The sequence below is a fragment of the Thamnophis sirtalis genome, unplaced genomic scaffold (genome assembly GCF_051295495.1).
Source record: "Thamnophis sirtalis isolate CommonGarterSnake01/CBP01778 unplaced genomic scaffold, rThaSir2_p1.2 scaffold_2, whole genome shotgun sequence".
Taxonomy (NCBI): domain Eukaryota; kingdom Metazoa; phylum Chordata; class Lepidosauria; order Squamata; family Natricidae; genus Thamnophis; species Thamnophis sirtalis.
The window spans coordinates 54,654,509-54,674,583 of record NW_028261382.1 but is presented as its reverse complement, the minus strand read 5'-3'; the positions used below and the strand labels follow the sequence as shown (position 1 = coordinate 54,674,583).

At 38.8% G+C, this 20,075-nt stretch overlaps 1 protein-coding gene across 1 annotated transcript; it reads right to left on the bottom strand.

Annotated features, from left to right (window-relative positions):
* Nucleotides 1-3,241: 3,241 nt before the first annotated feature.
* Nucleotides 3,242-19,866, bottom strand: HORMAD2 (HORMA domain containing 2). The gene is made up of 12 exons (XM_087703484.1): nucleotides 19,816-19,866; nucleotides 19,568-19,712; nucleotides 17,938-18,001; nucleotides 16,850-16,886; nucleotides 15,676-15,696; nucleotides 13,642-13,668; nucleotides 12,790-12,857; nucleotides 10,300-10,451; nucleotides 9,107-9,375; nucleotides 7,199-7,292; nucleotides 4,643-4,707; nucleotides 3,242-3,334 (listed from the first exon to the last, which is right to left on the bottom strand). Exons 1-12 carry the CDS (start codon nucleotides 19,864-19,866, stop codon nucleotides 3,242-3,244), a joined length of 1,086 nt encoding a protein of 361 aa, XP_087559610.1.
* Nucleotides 19,867-20,075: the final 209 nt, after the last annotated feature.

The following is a 20,075-nucleotide window of genomic DNA, read 5'->3' as shown; positions in this document are numbered from 1 at the left end:
TGTTATTAATATGAGATGGCATCATATGCATGTTCTCCAAGTTTAAATTCCCAATGTAATATGGTTGGTAAGGAATTTCTTGTTTTCAAAACGTTGCTCAATTGCTGATTTTCCTTACATATTCCTGATCGGAAATCTGAATGCTTGTAAATTACAAAATAACTTTGTGTAAGAAAGGAAAACATTTGTAACATAGAAAATGGGAGGTAAAATGCTGCAAGGGTTATTGCGACCATGTTTACATGGCAGTTAATTAATCCAAAGATGTTTTTTGATGAAACAGCAGGAAATGGGTCACAATTCTGTGAAGATATTGATTCCATATTCTAAAAACCTTGCGTGCAGTTTACGAATCCTGTATGATATCATGTTTCATAGAATCATACTATTGCCTTACCAGGGAAGAGTGACAGATCATTCTTTGAAATATAGTATTTACATCCTAAACAATATACTGCATGCAGGATTTAATTACCAATCCAAAGGTTGTTTCAGCCACACTGAGTAACTTCATTGAGGACATGTTGTAGCTCAGTAGCAAGCAGAGTTACAGCACTTGCAAAATTACTTCGGTTCAATCTCTGATATTATCCAAGAAATCTGGAAAATGCTATTACAGTAAAATGTCATCGCAACGGGACTAACTGGAACCCTTTGTTATTCACAAATGTCTGTTAAATATGGAAGCATCATGTGAGCAATCCTTAAATATGACAATTATACAAGCTTATGCTCTGATCAAGAGGACAAAAGTTGAGCTTTATGTTCAGTCAAGCAAAATTCACTCGTTGAGGAATTACAAAACTGAAAAAAAATAAAAGGAAGTGAATTGATGATAGAAAGATTTGGGGACCTCTGCTCTTAAAACATCACAGCTAAAGGGGTTTTTTTTTGGGGGGGGGTAGAATTCTGCCATGCCCCTGGTAGAATACACTGTGTTGTCCCAGAGTTGCAGAGGTTCACCTCCCACTCAGAAAGTTGAGAGGTCAATCCTAGGCAAGGACAGATGTTTCTCTATCGGGGCACAAAGAGAAACTATCTGCTGTGAACTTTGTGTAGGTATCACGAAGGGCATCTGGTCAATTAACACTCAACTCCAGAGTAGATTTAATAATTCTATGTATTCTATACACTTTTTGCGCAATTTTACACACATCAACAGTGACAGAACTGCAGCTCCATCAGTCAGGTTTTCTCTGCAGAAACATTATTTGAGCTGCGGTGGCGCAGTGGTTAGAATGCAATACTGTAGGCTACTTCTGCCGACTGCCGGCTGCCTGAAATTTGATGGTTTGAATCTCTGTAGTCTCAAGGTTGAACTCAGCCGTCCATCCTTCTGAGGTGGGTAAAATGAGGACTCAGATTGTTGGGGCCAAGAGGCTGACTCTGTAAACCACTTAGAGAGGGCTGTAAAAGCACTGTGAAGCGGTATATACGTCTAAGGGCTATTGCTATTTCTTTTAAACATTTTTTTTATTTTGATTAACGAATAAACCATCTTCATGGAATAGAAATCTCAACTAGATTTTTTTTAAAAATCACTTCTACCTTAAAGGGAAACCTGGTATTCCCAAAGAGAGAAGAGAATGTTTCCACAGTTCTCCAAATTAACTAGCCAGAGGATCTTTGTCCCACATTAGAAAAAGTCTTAAGTGTACTTTACAAGCCTCCCCAGTTAGCCATGTGAATCATATCTTCCTTCAGATCTCTAAGATGATAGGATTTATTGTTGGGCCAGTAACGGTCCACTAATGACCAAATAGATTCACTTAGCTGGTCCAGTAATGGCTCATGTAATTCTTCACAGGGAAACCATTATACCTTCAAAGTCTCAGTATTTAGTCATCCAAAATTGAAGACATGTCTGTTGTTGGAAGAAAAGTATCTTGGGAGGGTCATTTTAATATTTAATTCTGCTAGTGTTCAAATCTTCAGCTTAACTTTCTTCATCGTTTTAAAAGAAGGTAGGGTGAAAATATTTCTCAACCAATAGAAAGGTTACTGATATGCCTCTCTGGGTTAATTAACCAATAACTCTTAATTAGATTAAATTAGATTAAACACAAGAACTTTCGAAAACTCAAATGCGTTTAAAGACTCACAAAAAAATTTTTTTTTACCAAATACAGTAAGGAAAAACACAAAAGGGAAATGAAAAATTATGTGGAATTCTTTCCATATAAGCACGTCCATTGAAAAGTGACGTGGCAAGAAAGGCATCTTCTGGAGACCTGCTCTCTGCCTTCTCACAGACAGATGTTCCTTGTGCACTTCCCTTGAATGGAGACAAGAGAGGAGATCGCGATCCGCCCTCTGGCCTTTGGGAACTGCCAAGACCAATATTAGGGATGGGGAGATGGTAGAGTTTCCTAGGAAAGGATGGAAAAGGGTCCCCACCCTGTCTGCTACAATATTTTCCCTGCCATTCTTCTACCGAGAAGGGTGGGTAGGAAAGAACTGGAAAACTAACTTTTAGAGGAGGCTCAACATTTCCCAACACTAGCAAATTATACTCTGTTTGCGATCCTAGACAGTTCAATTTCTTTGTAATGGGTGTGGCCTCTCTATAAAATGAAGGAAATGTAATTGTCATGTTTTAAAAATAAAAAGACATTTGGACAGTTACCAGATTTAAGAGGCAGGCAAAGGACAATTTTTAAAAACTATTAAGGTACATACAAGGAGTTGCACTTGTCTCCTCTAATTTCTACATTATTCTGCTATTTAATGTCACTTTTCTCACCTCAAAGCTCAAAACTGATCTCTTCTAAAGTTGTATGCCTCACAGAGTCACCTTGCAGGGGGAATGGGTGGCACAGAAATTAAACCAGCCAATCAACCAACAAATAAAATCTATACAGGCTTATTTTTTTTTCCAAGTATTGCAAGCTTGCATTAAAAAAAACCTCGCAAGTGATATGCGTTAGCATATTTAGGTTTATACTGTAGAGCCCCATGATAATTAATTTGAAATTAATCAAAGGAAAATAAAGATGGATTGAGGAGAGCCATTAATCTGCAGACAAAATTAAATGTGCAAAGTCAATTAGAGTTTATGTGCAATTTTCTGTCAAAACTAGAAATCCTGTTTTTTTAGTTCTGCATTTCATAATATCTAGTCAAATGAAGTGGCATCCGGATATATCAATAGATCATATCCTGGTAGCATCATTTCCTGACCTTGCCCCATATTTCTAGGTACTTATCAATGTCTAATTAATGATTTCAGGACTGGGCGAATTTAACGAAATAGAAGAAAAAGAGAAGTAGGAACTAAGGATATGGTTACCATTCTAGTTTCCACTGAGTCTTTAAAAGAACATTTTTCTTGGACATGGGAGAAAGGGAAATTAAAAATTTAAAAACTAATAGGGTAAATTCTACAACATTGGTTAACAGAGCTGGAAGGGACCTTGGAGGTTTCTCTAATCTCCACTCAAGCAGGGAACCCTATATACCGGTAATTTCACACAAATGCTTGTTAAATGTTCTAAGAAATTTCTCCTTAGTTCTAGTTTTCATCCATTGTTTCTTGTTCTGCTTTTAGATGCTTGTGGCAGCCTCTTAGATATTGGAAGACTGCTATCATGTCACACCTAGTCCCTCTTTTAATTAAACTGTACAAATTCAGTAGTTTAGGGTTTAGTGCATTGTGCAAATACAGAAAAGGAAGTACAGTTCAGGAAGCCAAGTCATCTTAATTTAGTTGTTCAGTAAAATGCAAGGAAAGAGACTAAATCACACCCCCGTACATTCTTTAGCTTCCTTTGCCTACATTTTATGGTATTTGGCACAATCTAGATCCAAATATCTCACCCACGATGTGTCAAGTTGTGGTTTTTTTTGAACTGCCATCGCATGGATTCCAATGAGCGACCTGCTGCTCAATAATTTTGCTTACCTATTTCCTAATGAGACAATAGGTAGGGAAAGTCCCTCTGCTAAGCAAAACAGAATTAATGAATCATTCATAAAGTAATAGCTTTTCCAGACAAATAAACTATTTTGCCTGGTGGCTTGATTTCCATTTTTCCATGAAATGAGTCGCATGATCATTTAAGCCTACCAGTCCTGCAAAATAGGGAACAACAGTTTCCCCATGAAAAAAATAAAATAAAAACCTATCAGCGAACTGAACAATTGTTGGTGCTATAAAAGTACAGCTTGGGCACCAAAAGGTAGAAGAAACAACAGGCTCATATCAATTCTTCATTGATGAAATGTTCTCTTGCGAATATACACCAAATTGTAATATAAGCCATTAATTGGTGTTTCTGGAGAAGGCACAGTGTCACGGTATTTTAATGAGGACTGCTGTCCAGTGAATGACTCAGCAAATCTGGGATTGCTGACTCAAGAAAAGTGTCTAATTTTAAGCAAGAAATGGGGCTTAAGGGAACAAGCGGACCAGAAACCTACTCAGCCATTACTTCAAACAAAATACCAGATCATCATTTCAACTCTACCAGGCAAACTGATTTGATTTCTGAGATCAGAAATAGACGGAAGGCTAAGATTCTGTCTCAATTTTAAATGTTTAGTGAACAGACACAGGTTCTCAGTTAGATTCTTGTCCAATACAAACTTCTGGCTAGCACCAGATGACACCCCCCCCAAAAAAAGTCAAAACAGTGAGGCTCACTTTGTGAGATGTCTTAGTACCGCATTGTTTCTCTGCGTCTTCAACTCCATCCTTTCTGATTGTTTCTGAAATAAACAGTTTATATAATTTGCAGACACACATCAAAAATATTTCATATATAAAAGTAAACAAAGCTGGGGGAAATGACAATAATCTATCTAAACAGAAATTTGTCTGTGTGAAAGTAGGCATTATTTGTTAATTGAAAAATATTATAATCCCAGTCTTGAGCCAAAAACATCCATTTCCGTATAATCAAAGGCCAGAATAGTTCCTACCCACAGGCATCCAAAATTATTAGATTCATACAGCTATAGAAATGTGCACATTGAAGCAATATGACAAGCAAAAATAACATCTAAAACATATTAGGGGAGTGAATTATTTACAAATAAATATTGTAGTCCAGAAATTGAAGTGACTTGGGTAACCTTGTATAAAACTTACATGATGCATTATTTATGGCCTTTCATGAAAGAAAACAGAAACTGTAATATTTGAAAAATCTTCTCTTATGTCCATCAAAACCAGCTGGCAATAGCAATGCAGAAGTAGTTGATAATCGAAGGGACATGACATAAGAATACAGGATAAAAGAAAGGAGGGCACTACCTCCTAAGAGGTGGCGCAGTGGTTAAATGCAGCATTGCAGGCTACTTCAGCTGACTGCAGTTCTGCAGTTCGGCTGTTCAAATCTCACCGGCTCAGGGTTGACTCAGCTTTCCATCCTTCCGAGGTGGGTAAAATGAGGACCCGGATTGTTGTTGGGGGCAATGTGCTGACTCTGTAAACCGCTTAGAGAGGGCTGAAAGCCCCATGAAGCGGTATATAAGTCTAACTGCTATTGCTATTGCTATTGCTACCTCTGCTTTGATAACCATTTAGTCTTTGGGATTTTATACATTTTGATTTCATGTTTAAGTGGTAAATTTTAACCTTGTTCTTAATTTTGTTTCCAATGTTTGGTTTTAATCGTGTGTTTATATTGTTTTATTAATTTGTTTGTAAACAGTTGAGATAGGCAGTGTAGATTTTCAACAAAAAGTTAGACAATCATTTGTCTGGGATGACCTAAAATCTACTGCTCTGGGTAGGGAGTTGGACTAGAACAACTTTAGGGTCCCTTCCAGCCCTATGATTGTAGAAATTTAATAGCAATAGCAATAGCAATAGCAGTTAGACTTATATACCGCTTCATAGGGCTTTCAGCCCTCTCTAAGCGGTTTACAGAGTCAGCATATTGCCCCCAACAATCCGGGTCCTCATTTTACCCACCTCGGAAGGATGGAAGGCTGAGTCAACCTTGAGCCAGTGAGATTTGAATCGCTGAACTGCAGAACTGCAGTCAGCTGAAGTAGCCTGCAGTGCTGCATTTAACCACTGTGCCACCTTGGCTCAGTCTAATGACTGACTAACTGATTGACAAAAGAGAGAGGGGCGGAAAGAAAGGGGGAGAGGGAGAGAAAAGGGGAGAGGGGGGAGAGATACTTTGATAGATTATAATTAGACTGATTACATTGGGCGGGGGGATAAAAGCCAAACCAGGAAAGGGGGCAAACTTAAAAGACATTGATAAGGATTAGAAAAAAAAATCATTTATGTTTCTAACTTTGCTTTACAAAAGAAAATTCAAGAGTAGAACAAAGAACCGCCTTGCAGAAACACATATTCTATTAAAAATGTCTAAAATCAAATAATGTACGTACATTTATTTTTTAAAAGGCAATTCAATTCCTGTATTTTCCATATGAATGTAAAACACAGTGCATGAAGTGATAAGCATTTATATGGTTAAAGTTGTGTGTCCAACATAAACGATCAAAGTGAGTTTTGGAAGAACACATAAACTGAAAAGACAGCTTTCTGAAATAAAGGACTGGGAGCATTCATCTGTGTCCTTTGTAATGAAGAACATGGGGTTACTGTAAATAGAGTCCAGGAAACCATTATAAAATACATTTGATGAATGCTTCTATTCATTTGTGAGATTTTGCAGAGGGAAGCAAGGGATGACACATTTGCTACATGCAAATATTGTGACTTACGTATCTAATGGATGATACCACTGTTAGGAGGAGGAACATTAGGCTCCTCAGATACCTGGGCGATGCTGACTGTGACTTATGACCATTTTTCACACTTAACGATCGTTGCAGCATTCCCATGGTCACACAATCAAAATTCAGACACTTGGCAACTGGCTCGGATTTATGAGGGTTGCCTTGTTGACGTGATCACCTTTTGTGACCTTGTAGTCAAAGGGGAAGCCAGATTCGTTTAACAACTGTGTTGCTAACTTAGCGGCAGTGATTCACTTAACAACTGTGGCAAAAAAAGGTTGTAAAATGGGGCAAAACTCACTGACTGCTTAGCAGTGGAAATTTTGGACTGAATTGTGATCATAAGTGAAGGATGACCTGTACCTCAAAACCAAGCAATGTCATATTTATATGTCATATAAATGTCATATTTATATGTCATATAAATCTAATGTCCAATTAATGAGAATAAAGGCCTCTGGGATGTACACATGATGTATGCTTTAAATAGTTATACCTGTTATATCTGGATTCAAAGGGAGCATGTGCTGTGACACTGCCTTTTCTTCAAACATCCTATTTTTATCCATATAAGCAGCCATAAACTTCCTCTGCAAAACAAGTTCTATTTCTTTAATTCCAGTTAAAGGAAAACATAACTACATTTTTTTGCCTAACTGACAATAAAAGGCATTGTTCCCTTCACTGCCTGATACATTGCATGAATTTGGTTAACCCACAGGCTAAATATACCAGAATTGAAAGTTTTGCTATAAAAGTGAAAGTCATGAGGGAATTTAAAAACTCTTAGAATAAACCACAGGGGAGTAAATGGGTAGGTTTCTCTATCAGTTTTCTAATTATTTAACCAACATCACTTTCTCCAGAACACCCACTATATGAGAAACGAGAATGATAGGTATTTTCCATTAGAAATGTAAAACGTACTTTCATTAACAGATCCCTGCAGGAGAAGTTTCCTTTTCAGCGAGGATTCCACCTTCATTCATTTACAGAAAATCACACACACACAACACACAGACAAAGCACCCCACCCTTCCTTGCTCATTGGCAACGTCCCACAAATGAGATTTCGTCTCTGTTAATGTGACTGATTTGTGTCAGCACAAACTTACTGCTTTTGAATCTATCTGGGGGGAATTTGTGTGTGTGCATACGTGCAGATATGTGACTGAAATTACTACTGTAAAAACAAGCCCAGAGGGGCTTTTTTTCCTGGGTAAAAATCACTAAATTGGGACACTTTTATTTCCCCCTGTGCAAAAACAGGTATATTTTGACCTGGGCGTTCTGATTAAGTTAGAGGATGGGCTTTCTTCATTTTGGAAAGAGACTGCTGTCATGGCCTACAGGTAAAGCATAAAAATAAGAGTCATATCCTGCTCTAAGGGAGGAGGAATAATAATGGACAAATTGCATCCTTTTCCTAGGGGATAATATGCTTTTTTTAAACGAATGTTACCAGAAGTTCTTTTCCATTTTCACAAGAAGTCAAATATTAACTTTTCCTCATAGCTAATAAATTATTTATTTACTAGATTGATAAGCCACCTTACAAGGAGCTGAAAAGGATGCAAACAGCATCCCCACTCCCCATGTTTTTTCACCAAGAAAAAGCCGTGAGGTAACAATAAAAGAGAATATCTGTAACTCAGGGCTGGACTGTGGATTTCTTGGTGCTCTCTGAGCTACTGTCGTTTGTTTGCAGATGTTTTATTACCCAACTAGATTGATTAATACATTTAAATCTTGATCTTTCCAATAATATTCATACACCAGTAGTAGGCTACCATTTTTTTTAACTACTGGTTTGCTCGTGCGCGCCCGCGACACTTCTGCACATGCACAGAAGCGTCCAGGCGGGTGGGCGGAGCCTCCTGCTGCCGCCATTACCGGTTTGCCTGCTCCAGGCCAAACCGGGATCAACCCACCTCTGTCGTAAACCATACTGGCTCTCCCAGTGGGCCTTTTCTCTATGTTTGTAGCTTTAGCCTTTAAACTTTCCTTCAGGTCTTCATGGGAGATGGAGTTGATCCACCTTCAATGAACCTGGGGGGGGGGGGGGGGGTGTCCATGATCCTAGATCCAGATCTAATGTAAAGACAATTTAAACTTGTATTGTCAATACATATTCAAATAATCATGTCATACGCAGGAAGGGTTTTTTTTTAAAGCAAACCCACTGAAGAATAAACCTCCTAGGAATAAAGTAATTCAGCTTTGCCTTTAAAAAAAGACTCATAACAGTACATTTATCAGGAGTACTTAAAACAGGTGCCCTGCCTTTAAGTAATAAGGCTATATACAACTACCTCATAACCCATTTTACGATGGATGTTAAAACTCCCACTACGAGGTCACCTTCATTTTTGTACAAACTGGTTTGTGGAAAAGACAATGTAACCTGTTCTGGTACTTTAGTGCTGTCCTCTTCTTCATCTTCATCATCACAGTCTAAACCTTGGTGGGAGATTTCAGTAGGACCGTTCTCTTCCACCAGACTGTTCTCCAGCATCCCCACCCTTTTGCTGTCTGTTGTTACCCTCACTTTCAACACATGGAATCCAGTGGAAACAGATCCTACTTTGAGATTCACAGGGTCACCATCAAAAAGCAGACCGTCTGAGCTGTCGCCTTCCTTGAAGCCATGAGGCTGGTAATCAATGGGTGTGACTGCAAAGGAAGCAGGTGTGAAATCTGGAGCAACAGGTATTGCCCCCAAGACAAGAATCTATCTATCTATCTATCTATCTATCTATCTAACTATCTATCTATCTATCTATCTATCTATCTATCTATCTATCTATCTATCATCTATCTATCTATCTATCTATCTATCTATCTATCTATCTATCTATCTATCTATCATCCATCGATCCATCCATCTTATCTATCTGTCTGTCTGTCTGTCTCTCTCTCTCTCTCTCTCTCTCTCTCTCTCTCTCTCTCTCTCTCTATCTATCTATCTATCTATCTATCTATCTATCATCTATCTATTTATCTATCTATCTATCTCCATACATCCACCCATCCATCCATCATGGGGCAAAGCATCTAAATAAATTCCATGATCTTTACGCGCATATTTGCCCCAATAATTTATTTAAAACATGTTTACTTTTTGAGTCAGCCCAGAAATTTCTCATAATGATTTTTTTTTTAGATTATTAAAAATAACAATGTTATGGACAGAGATTATCTTGTCTATATAATACAACAGGAAAGGAAAAGAGGAGGAAGGGGAAGGAGAAAAATGTAAATTCTTGTTCCTAGACAGAGCAACTTGAATGCAACTACTGGGAGAGGAAATGACAGAGCTAGTTTTTAACAGAACCAGCGGTGAGAGGGTACCATTTCCCATTTCAAGGTTCACAAGTCCTGAGCTAGGATGTTCAATATAACACACACACACACACACACGGTGGGGAGGAGGGCAAGAATCTGGTCTCTGTTTTATTACTGGTTCCACATTTAGTTCTAGTTGAGTTGCAAGGCCAAGTCTTGCATTGGCAATTCAAGGCAACTTCTAACGTCTCTGGGTTGGGTTTTGTCCTAAGTGGGAGCCGGAATGGGTAGGAAATCTTGCCACTTACTTACCATCTTTGTAATAGAACAGCTTCATGGTCAAAGTCACATCATTAGGTAGGGGTCCAAGATGCTGCATCAATATATACAACTTGCGGACGAGTAGAATACTGGCCTTTTTAATTTCTTGGCTATTTGTTCCATTGTGAAAGCTGACTTGAGAACTACCAGGAAAATAACACATATGTTAAAAATGACCTTGACTGATGGGCTTAAACCAAGGTTGCACATGTAGCCTGCCAGCATAGATTCTGTAAATCCTAGAGGCTTCCCTGAATGGATGGGGCTAAGAATTTGGGTTCTTTTGCATATTTGCATAAGAATTGCTAAGATCTAAATTGCTGCCTTAATCTTTAATTGCTCGTGTTAGCAATTTCATTCCTAAAATATTCATTTATTTATATGCTAAAGATTAAAGGGTAAACTGAACTTTCTTCTTTTGCTTTCTTTTCAAGAGAAATGTACTTGTTTGATACAGGTAGTCCTCGAATTATGACCACAATTGAGCCCAAACTTTCTGTTGTTAAGTGAGACATTTGCTAAGTGAATTTTGCTCCATTGTATGACCTTCCTTGCCACATTTGTTAAGTGAATCACTGCAGTTGTTAAGTTAGTCACATGGTTGTTAAGTGAGTCTGGCTTTCCCCTTGACTTTGCTTGTCGAAAGGGGAATCATGTGACCTGGCAACACTGCAACCGTCATAAATATGAGTCAGTTGCCAACTGTCTGAAGTTTCATCAAACCATGGGAATGCAGCAGTGGTTGTAAGTGCGAAAAGTGGTTATAAGTCACATAACTTTGAATGGCCATTAAACGAACTGTTGTAAGTTGAGGACTACCTATATTGAAATATTATATTCAATCAGTTATTTATAGGCTGCCCACTTCCACAAAGGCTATTTGCAAGTATATTAATGTAGTAGCAACCATCAAAAAACAATATTCAATCACTTTAGCCTAACTGAAGCAGCTGTAATAGCAGCAGCAGCCATAAAAAAATAAATAGTAAATCAAGGTTTTCTTACAAGCCTTCCAAATCTCAGGTGGCAATGTATTTCACAGAATGGGGGAAACAATTTGAAAGGTGTATGATTTCCCTGTGAGCGCAATTGAAGAACTGTGATTGTAATTAATTGTGAAATTAAATAGAATCATACTATGATATTGCCTGAGTCACAACTTTGCAAGATTCACCAGAATAAGCTGCTCACAAAAGAAATAATTTAGAGACATTAACAGAACAGAACAAATGACTTCACGGGACACTAAATGATTAAACCATCCTAAAAATGGGACAAGAAAGGCACATGGACTAAATCCAAGCAAAATGTGCCATCCAAAAGTATTTTGGTCACTGAATAAAGTTGCTGTGAGCCCAGTGTTAAATACCTAAATCAACGCTACATTGATTCAATGCCAGATGGACTCCCTACTGTAAAAGACTTGTTAGAGACAGCTAGAGACAGCTATTTGCCACAAATAGGATGATACATTAATTAAGTCAGGGTAAGTCAGATGTCTATATTCCACAACTAAGACATTTGTTAGGATTGGGGTACCACTTCTCAGTTGCAGCGTAAGCCAAAAGAGTAAAAATTAAACACGGCATTAGGACAAATATAGAGTACGCGCTGACTCATTTTACTGGAAGGGCAGGACAAAGCTGTAGAGTCCTTTTTATAATTTCAGGAAGATAAATAGGACAATGAAGGCATATTGGTGGTTGGCAACTGTCTAGGATTACAAACTGGGTCATTAACAGCGAATTGACACTATGATGCACCAGGGCACATCTCCAAACACACAAAAAGATGACGAATACTCTTTTGTTGGACTACCAAACTTATGTCTCTGTGTGTCCCCGCTAAAGAAATAAGAAATGGTGCATTAATTCCCATCGCACAGAATGGGCCCAGCTTATATGATATATATATAGGCTGGATGGCCGGTACAACATATCTTTCTGTTTTTCACAAGCAGCTCCAGTTCACACAATGAGCAGAGACTACGAGACTGGTGCATAATGAAGGATGATGAGCTGTCCAAAAAAGCAGCTGAAGGGGCAAATTATTTTTTTGCCTTGCAGCTTCCAAAATTACCACATTATACCGAAACGTGCTTCAAAATTATACATTTCCACATGAATTGCACCACCAGGTGGAAAAAAGTTCCTTTTAGGTCTATGCTGAGTTTTTTTTTTTAAATCCACCTTGGTCTTCAGCTATTATTATGATTTCAAGCTGGTTAGATGAACGACTGAGAAGCGATGGTGTTTAAAAACGTTTGCTCTATAAGCAGCAATTGGCTACAGAAATCAGTTTCCATAGTTCTGAAAAAATAATGGATTTATTAATAGACATACATTAGGGACTACCCTTATGCAATGAAAATATTAAAAGTTAAAGAAGTCAGAATTTGCATTTCTAACGACAGTTTCCACTCGTGAGATATTTAATACAAAGTGTCTGCTGTTTCCAGGAATTAAAGAATGAGAAAGTTACCTAGCAAAGTCCATCTGAGGTCCATTCTTTGAGTATTTGAATTTGAATTGATAGAATTCTGTCAAGCGCTAAGGATGGAACAAAAAACAGAACTCAAATGTTTTCCTTTTTTTAAAGAGAAAACTGAAGTACTTATTTAATATACAAATACAGATTTATATTCGATCGGTGATCCTATTATTATTCAGAAAAGTTTATAGTTCTTTCCGGGCAATTGAAAAAATATAGCAACATGACAGAAAAGAAATACAGCATAACAAGAACAGAGACAGGCCTATAGATAGGCAAAGGCATTGAATAGGAAATAATATAATATCATTGCTACAGCAATGTCAAACTTTCTGTTAAAGATAGTTTATTAATTATCAGAATAACAGAATTGGAAGGGACCTTGGAGGTCTTCTCGTCCAAGCTTGCATACTCTATACCATTTCAGACAAATGGCTGTCCATTTGTCTTAAAAACTTACAGTGATGAAACGCCCACAATTCCCAGAGGCAAGCCGTACCACTGATTAATTGTTCTCACTGTCAAGAAATTTCTCTTAATTCTAGGTTGATTCTCTCCTTGATAAGTTTCCTTCCGTCAGAAATTTTCTTTATCTCGAATACTAGGCAAATTTAATGCACAAAGATAATCAGAGATTTGAGCAAAAATTGTCTGAAGGAGGGTGGAAAAAAGTGTGAAGTAACCCACATTGAATGAAGCAAAAAACAAATAATAATGATACTAAAGGGAATTTGCATATTTCATTTGCATCATGATCAAGGCAACTAATCAAATGAATCTTGGCTGACTTAAATATGAATTGAAAAAAATTCTGGCTTGCAGTTTATGGCTTGTGCCTCTTACCTCAGGCTCTTTGGGATTGGTATAGATCTGTTTCAAGAAAGTAGACAAAATTAATATGGCCCTTCAGTGAATTATTATAACAAAATAAAGCCAAACCACAGCTCTGTTTGATCACAGACTGATAATCATTAACTGCAGGAATGTTTCTTTTTTGTCATTCTTCCTGCATCTGTAACTAGTCACAGAAACTGAGCAAATGGTAAAATGATGAGGAGAGCGTGCCTATATTTGGATAAATTAGGTAAATTTTTCCATAAGCCAAGCTCTTATCCAGAGAATTGTTCACCACCTACATAGATAACTGTGGTCAATTCATCAACCCTCCCAACCCACAAGAAATTTGCTTTAAAAATCTCTAATAGCAGAAGTGTGTGGCCGCCTTTAATTTCAGTGAGGGGTGTGGGGTTTTTTTTCTCTTTTTTTTGCAGAACAGAGATAACATGATCTATTTAGCTAAGATGGCAAAGTGATGCAATTTGCCTCACCAAACCATTTTGTGCTACTTTGAGGTCTCGTTCAATTGTTCCACTAGTGGAAAAAGGTTTTTATCTTTCCAATAGCAAACAGAAGAATTGGAAGAGAAGTTATCTTTCCGGACATTTGTACTTCAGTTCAGTTTCAGTTTATTATATTTATATGCTGCCCCTTTCCCCCGAAGGGGACTCAGGGCGGCTCACAACTCAAACCGGGGAAGGGGGATACAGACAAAAAAATTTAAAAAACAAAGCATAACAATGTATAATTTAAAACTCACAACAGTCATACCATTCGAGACGGGGGCAACAGCTCTTTAAAAGCCCCAGGCCTGTTGGAACAGCCAGGTTTTGAGGGCTTTGCGGAAGGCCTGGAGGGTGGTGAGGGTTCGAATCTCCATGGGGAGTTCGTTCCAGAGGGTCGGAGCAGCCACAGAGAAGGCTCTCCTCCGGGTAGTCGCCAGTCGACACTGGCCGGCGGATGGAATTCGGAGGAGGCCTAATCTGTGGGATCTAATCGGTCTAGTGGAGGTAATTGGCAGCAGGCGGTCTCTCAAGTACCCAGGTCCAATACCATGAAGGGCTTTATAAGTGATGACTAGCGCCTTGAAGCGTATCCGGAGACCAATAGGCAGCCAGTGCAGCTCGCGGAGGATACTTCATTTCTGCCTTTTTCCCCTAGTGGGAGGTGTTAACGCTTGGTGAAACACCTTTGTCAAAACAATGCACTCCTTCAACCTGCCCAAATTTATAACTTCCATGAAACTATCTAGTGCAATATCCCAGATTGTTACATTCAAGCAGAAATATAATAAATATAATAATCTATTTGATTGATTGATTGATTGATGTTGACTGTCAAGCACGTAAATTGGGAACTTCGGATGAACATATCACTATTATGGTTGGTTGCAGTACCTATTGTCCTTAGTTTGATCTTCTTTACACTTACTGGAATGAACTCCCCGCAGGGATTCGGACCCTCACCTCTCTCCAGGCCTTCCGAAAAGCCGTCAAAACCTGGCTTTGTCGGCAGGCCTGGGGGAGTTCCCTCCCCACTCGACATGTATGGTTGTGCGACTGTTGCCTACTTTTATTATTTTTATTTTGTCTTTTATGTTCCCCCTTTTTTTCCCCTTTGAATTGTTCGCCGCCCTGAGTCCTCCCGGAGAAGGGCGGCATACAAATAATAAAATACCAATACCAATACCAATACTTTTAGCCCAATGTTTTCACTTTGCTCCTTGACTTTATTATTACAGCTTATAGATTCTTTGCATTTCACCTATCAGGGCAGTGTCAGGGTAGTGAAGAAAAATGGAGGGGAGAGTGCGTCTTGGTTAACTACCACTCTGATAAGTAAATAATACGCAACAACTCTAGAAATGATCCATCACAATGATGGTGATGGAATGAAAAAAAATATTTTTAATAAAAGAGTTGAGATGGCAATGCTTTGGATGTGAAAGACAAACCCTTCTGTATTTGTCATGATACGATAGGATTCCTCAAGCTACCCTTTCTAAACTGAGAATGAAGAAAATTTGCAGATAGTACTTACTGCCAAAACTGCCATATGTAGCTGCAAAATAGACAGAGACTGCTCAAAATGTGCATTTTATTTACAATGTGCCCCATCATTGCCTTTCAACCACAGTCACCAGAAGAGAAAAAAAAATCTTCTATTTAGTGTGCCACTTTTTATTTGCTAGTTGGTTTCCCTAAGAGGAGAGGTGTTAATGCTAAGGGAGAAGAGAAGAAATCGTTCTCCTCACAACGGGACAGACCTACTTCTGCAATAGTTGTCATTTCCCCATCAAGAATTTGAAGAATTTCAGGATTCAGATGAATTGCAAGAACATCACTGACACTCTGTGGCCATTTGGCTTCATTACAAAGGCAGAAGCTGGGGATGATTTTTTTCCCCCCTTTTTTCAGCTGTGTTTGTCTAAATACGATATAAATTGTCTTTCTATACCAGAAGAAAATTCCCAACTTAAATCACTGTTTTGCATATTTCAGCTACTTTTCCAAGGACCCAAACTGCATCCCTCAACCTTTTTTCAAAATTAAAAAAAAAAAACATTTCCAACCATGCAAATATTTCCTTCATGGTATTTTATGTGTCTAAAAAGCAATAATAAATCTGAGGATCAAGGCAATAGAACTTTAGATGTGGCAGCATTGCACTGTTAAGATCACTTGAAACACTCATCCAGTGGCATGAATTTGTGATAAGATATTTGGCACCAAACATGAAGGTTTAAGTAATTTATCTTCCCTTGATTAGATAAGGAAGGACTGGAAAAACCAGGGATCAAATGCATACTCAGTTTAAAATTACTCTGGTCCAGCCTCTTTCTTAAAATCTTTTATAATTATAATAAGTTGTAATCTTTGCATGCAACTTAACACCTTCCTAGCACAAAAAATGGCAAAATATACATTTTACACAGAGATCTAAGCCCCTTTCATGTCTCAAAGTATTGCAGTGCATCAGGCAATCTTAAAAATATGCCAATTAATTAGATTTATTAACACTTCTACAGTCACTCCGAAGGCAAAATATCAAAGTTAAGCATTTGAAAGTTTTCAGCACACGATTTGTGTGGCATTGCTTTTGTGTGTATGGTCATTCAAAGCAAAATAACAAGAAGACTTTTTCCCCCTGAAAATTTGGGATGAAATCACATTGTTTCAAAGACACTTTCAATGTGAGTTTAATTACAGCTTACATAGTTCTTTTCCAGTGCATCGAAACATCCCTGGATCCTATCAAAGAAGACATGTAGATGAGTAAACATTTCATTTCATTTATTTCATTTATTAAATTTATAGGCCGCCCAATCCCGGGGGACTCCGGGCGGCTTACAATGAAAGAAGAAAAAAAGAAAAGCAAAATAAATAAAGAAATAATTAAAAATTCACAACACACATACACTCTGATCGAGGCTGGATCTTAACACTAAGGTCAACAGCCCCATGCCTGCCGGAACAGCCAGGTTTTAACGGCTTTCCTGAAGGTCATGAGAGTGAGTAAGGTCCGGACCTCTGGGGGTAGCTGATTCCACAGGGTCGGAGCAATAGCAATAGCAATAGCAGTAGACTTATATACCGCTTCATAGGGCTTTCAGCCCTCTCTAAGCGGTTTACAGAGAGTCAGCATATTGCCCCCAACAATCTGGGTCCTCATTTTACCCACCTCGGAAGGATGGAAGGCTGAGTCAACCCTGAGCCGGTGGGATTTGAACCGCTGAACTGCTGATCTAGCAGTAGCTTGCAGTGCTGCATTTAACCACTGCGCCACCTTGGCTCACAGCCACAGAGAAGGCCCTCCTCCGGGGGCCTGCCAGCCGACACTGTCCGGCTGACGGTATCCGAAGGAGGCCCACCCTGTGGGATCTTATCGGCCGTAGGGAGGTGTGTGGCAGTAGGTGGTCTCGTAGATAGGCTGGTCCTAAGCCATGTAGGGCTTTAAAGGTAATAACCAACACCTTGAATTGCGTTCGGAGACCAATTGGCAGCCAGTGCAGCTCGCGGAGGACAGGTGTAACATGGGTGTATCTCGGTACACCCAATATCGCTCGCGCGGCTGCATTCTGGACTCCAAAAACTATTGGTACAAGAAATTTCTAAACTCGCAGGTGCAATTAACAGCTGATCACTAATAAAATGAAGAACTGAAATGCAAAATTTAAACCAGATTTAACAGTAAAGGTAATATATATGGCTTTGCACAACCATTGGTTAATGCTATATATTTAAAGTATACTGACATACAGATGCTCAGTTCTGTACTCTGGCATTATTTTCTCACTCTTACCATTTTACTACCTGAAGTGCTCCTTGGCAACTTTTATCTTCTCGGAGGATTTTTAAACATATATCTGAAAAAAGAAGTATATAATGATCTAGAATTAACCAACATTTTATCAGCTTCATTTTCAGGTGCTCTGAAGACTGAACATTGTGAAACGCTGAAGTGTGCAATTACTTTTTAGTGCATTTCAATGACAGTTCTAACGAAAGCCTTATAATGTCAAAATATAAGGTGATTTTCCCAGCACAAGCCAATATATTTACAGGTACGATGCTCACTTGATGGGCTAGGGGTAATAGTTACCTTCTAAAACTACTGTCTTTTGTCTTTTTATTTTATTATACTAAACCAGATCACTATGAAGAATATAGGCCAATTTACATGGTCCATTTTCATAACAATATACAATTATGAAATTATTGTGAGATGAAGAGTTATTAAGCTAGGTTTTCAACTGGGATGAAATGAAATGCCATGATTGGTGTGGTGGCAAAATGTACTGCTCACACACACATGAAGTGCATTCACCCCCAAATCTCTTAGATGCCACTCATAGATGTGAACTGATTGTAGGAAAACATTCACAATGAGTTGAATTCTCCCTGAGTGGACTTTGCTTGTCAGAAAGTCACAAAGGGTGATCACAAGGCCCTGGAATACTGCAACTATCAATAAACATGAGCGTCCAAATTTGGATCACTGTATTGCAACAGTTGTGAAACATAGTCATAAATCACCTTCTTCAGTACCATTGTAACTTCAAACAGAACTAACAGGTTCAGGAGTACTTGTTTTACTTTTTACCTGCTAATAAGTTTAGTAGTTCGGATCTTCAAAATGCTTTGGCTGTTTTATGTGAGACAAGTTTGGGCCACTACACTGACAACAGTTCTGGGGGCTGCAAAAAGGGAGTTAGGCGAACAGCTGGCCCGTTCTTGCTCCCCAGCAATCTCAGATAAGGGAGTTAAGACAGCAAACATGGTTACCCTCTAAATAGCAGGTTCCATAAGAGCTTTCCAGGAAGAGACCTCGCAGGTAACTGATGCAGGTTAATTAATTAATGGTTGATTCCCTTGATGCCATTAAAGATCATCTGGGCACAATGAAGTCAAGAGTCAGGCTATGTAGAAGCTAGGACTGCCTACATAATTTATAGTTCTCCCTTTCCTAAGAACTGCCCCAACCAGCTGTCAATGCTTTCTTGGGAGTCAAGTGTACATTGCAACTATCATAAATATGAGCCTCCAAATTTGGATTACTGCATTGCAACAATTGTGAAACATAGTCATAAATCACTTTCTTCAGTACCATTGTAACTTCTGCCAAAATAGCAATAGCAGTTAGACTTATATACCGCTTCATAGGGCTTTCAGCCCTCTCTAAGCGGTTTACAGAGTCAGCATATTGCCCCCAACAACAATCCGGGTCCTCATTTTACCCACCTCGGAAGGATGGAAGGCTGAGTCAACCCTGAGCCGGTGAGATTTGAACAGCCAAACTGCAGAACTGCAGTCAGCTGAAGTAGCCTGCAGTGCTGCATTTAACCACTGCGCCCGGAGGTAGGCGAACAGCTGGCCCGTTCTTGCTCCCCAGCAATCTCAGATAAGGGAGTTAAGACAGCAAACATGGTTACCCTCTAAATAGCAGGTTCCATAAGAGCTTTCCGGGAAGAGACCTCGCAGGTAACTGATGCAGGAAATTGAAACTGCAAGCAGTCTTTTCACCAGAATCAGGGACTCTTGCTCAGAAGCAATTCGGCTTGGAAAGAGGGCCGTTTCCTGTGTCAGACAAAAATGAGTTGCGTGTCTGTTAAGAAAGCAAATTCAAAAGCAAATCCCCAATTTTCTTTCCTAACCATTTTGTTCATCTGGAGTTTCATACCTTCAAGGTTTTACGCTTCTGGCTGTTGTGCATGATTTGGGCAGTAGCCATATTAATTTAGAGAGCTGGCTTTTGGGTCACAACCTAAAGGAAGACGAGACAGTTCTATGTTTGATATAATTTTTACATTCAAACAATGTGCATCCAGCTTATCCTTTGATCTGATCATGTGTGATGAGCACAAATTGCCATCAGCACCCTCCTGAATATGATTTTCTTTCGTCCCCAGATCCTGCCTCTGAAATATCTCTGAATTTTTC

Coding starts and splice junctions, on each gene's coding strand:
- HORMAD2 (XM_087703484.1), bottom strand. CDS start 19,866: ATGGCTACTGCCCAAATCATGCACAACAGCCAGAAGCGTAAAACCTTG. Junction 19,713..19,815: donor AGAAGCGTAAAACCTTGAAG/GTATGAAACTCC, acceptor TGTCTGACACAG/GAAACGGCCCTCTTTCCAAG. Junction 4,708..7,198: donor TTTGAATCCAGATATAACAG/GTATAACTATTT, acceptor TGTTTATTTCAG/AAACAATCAGAAAGGATGGA.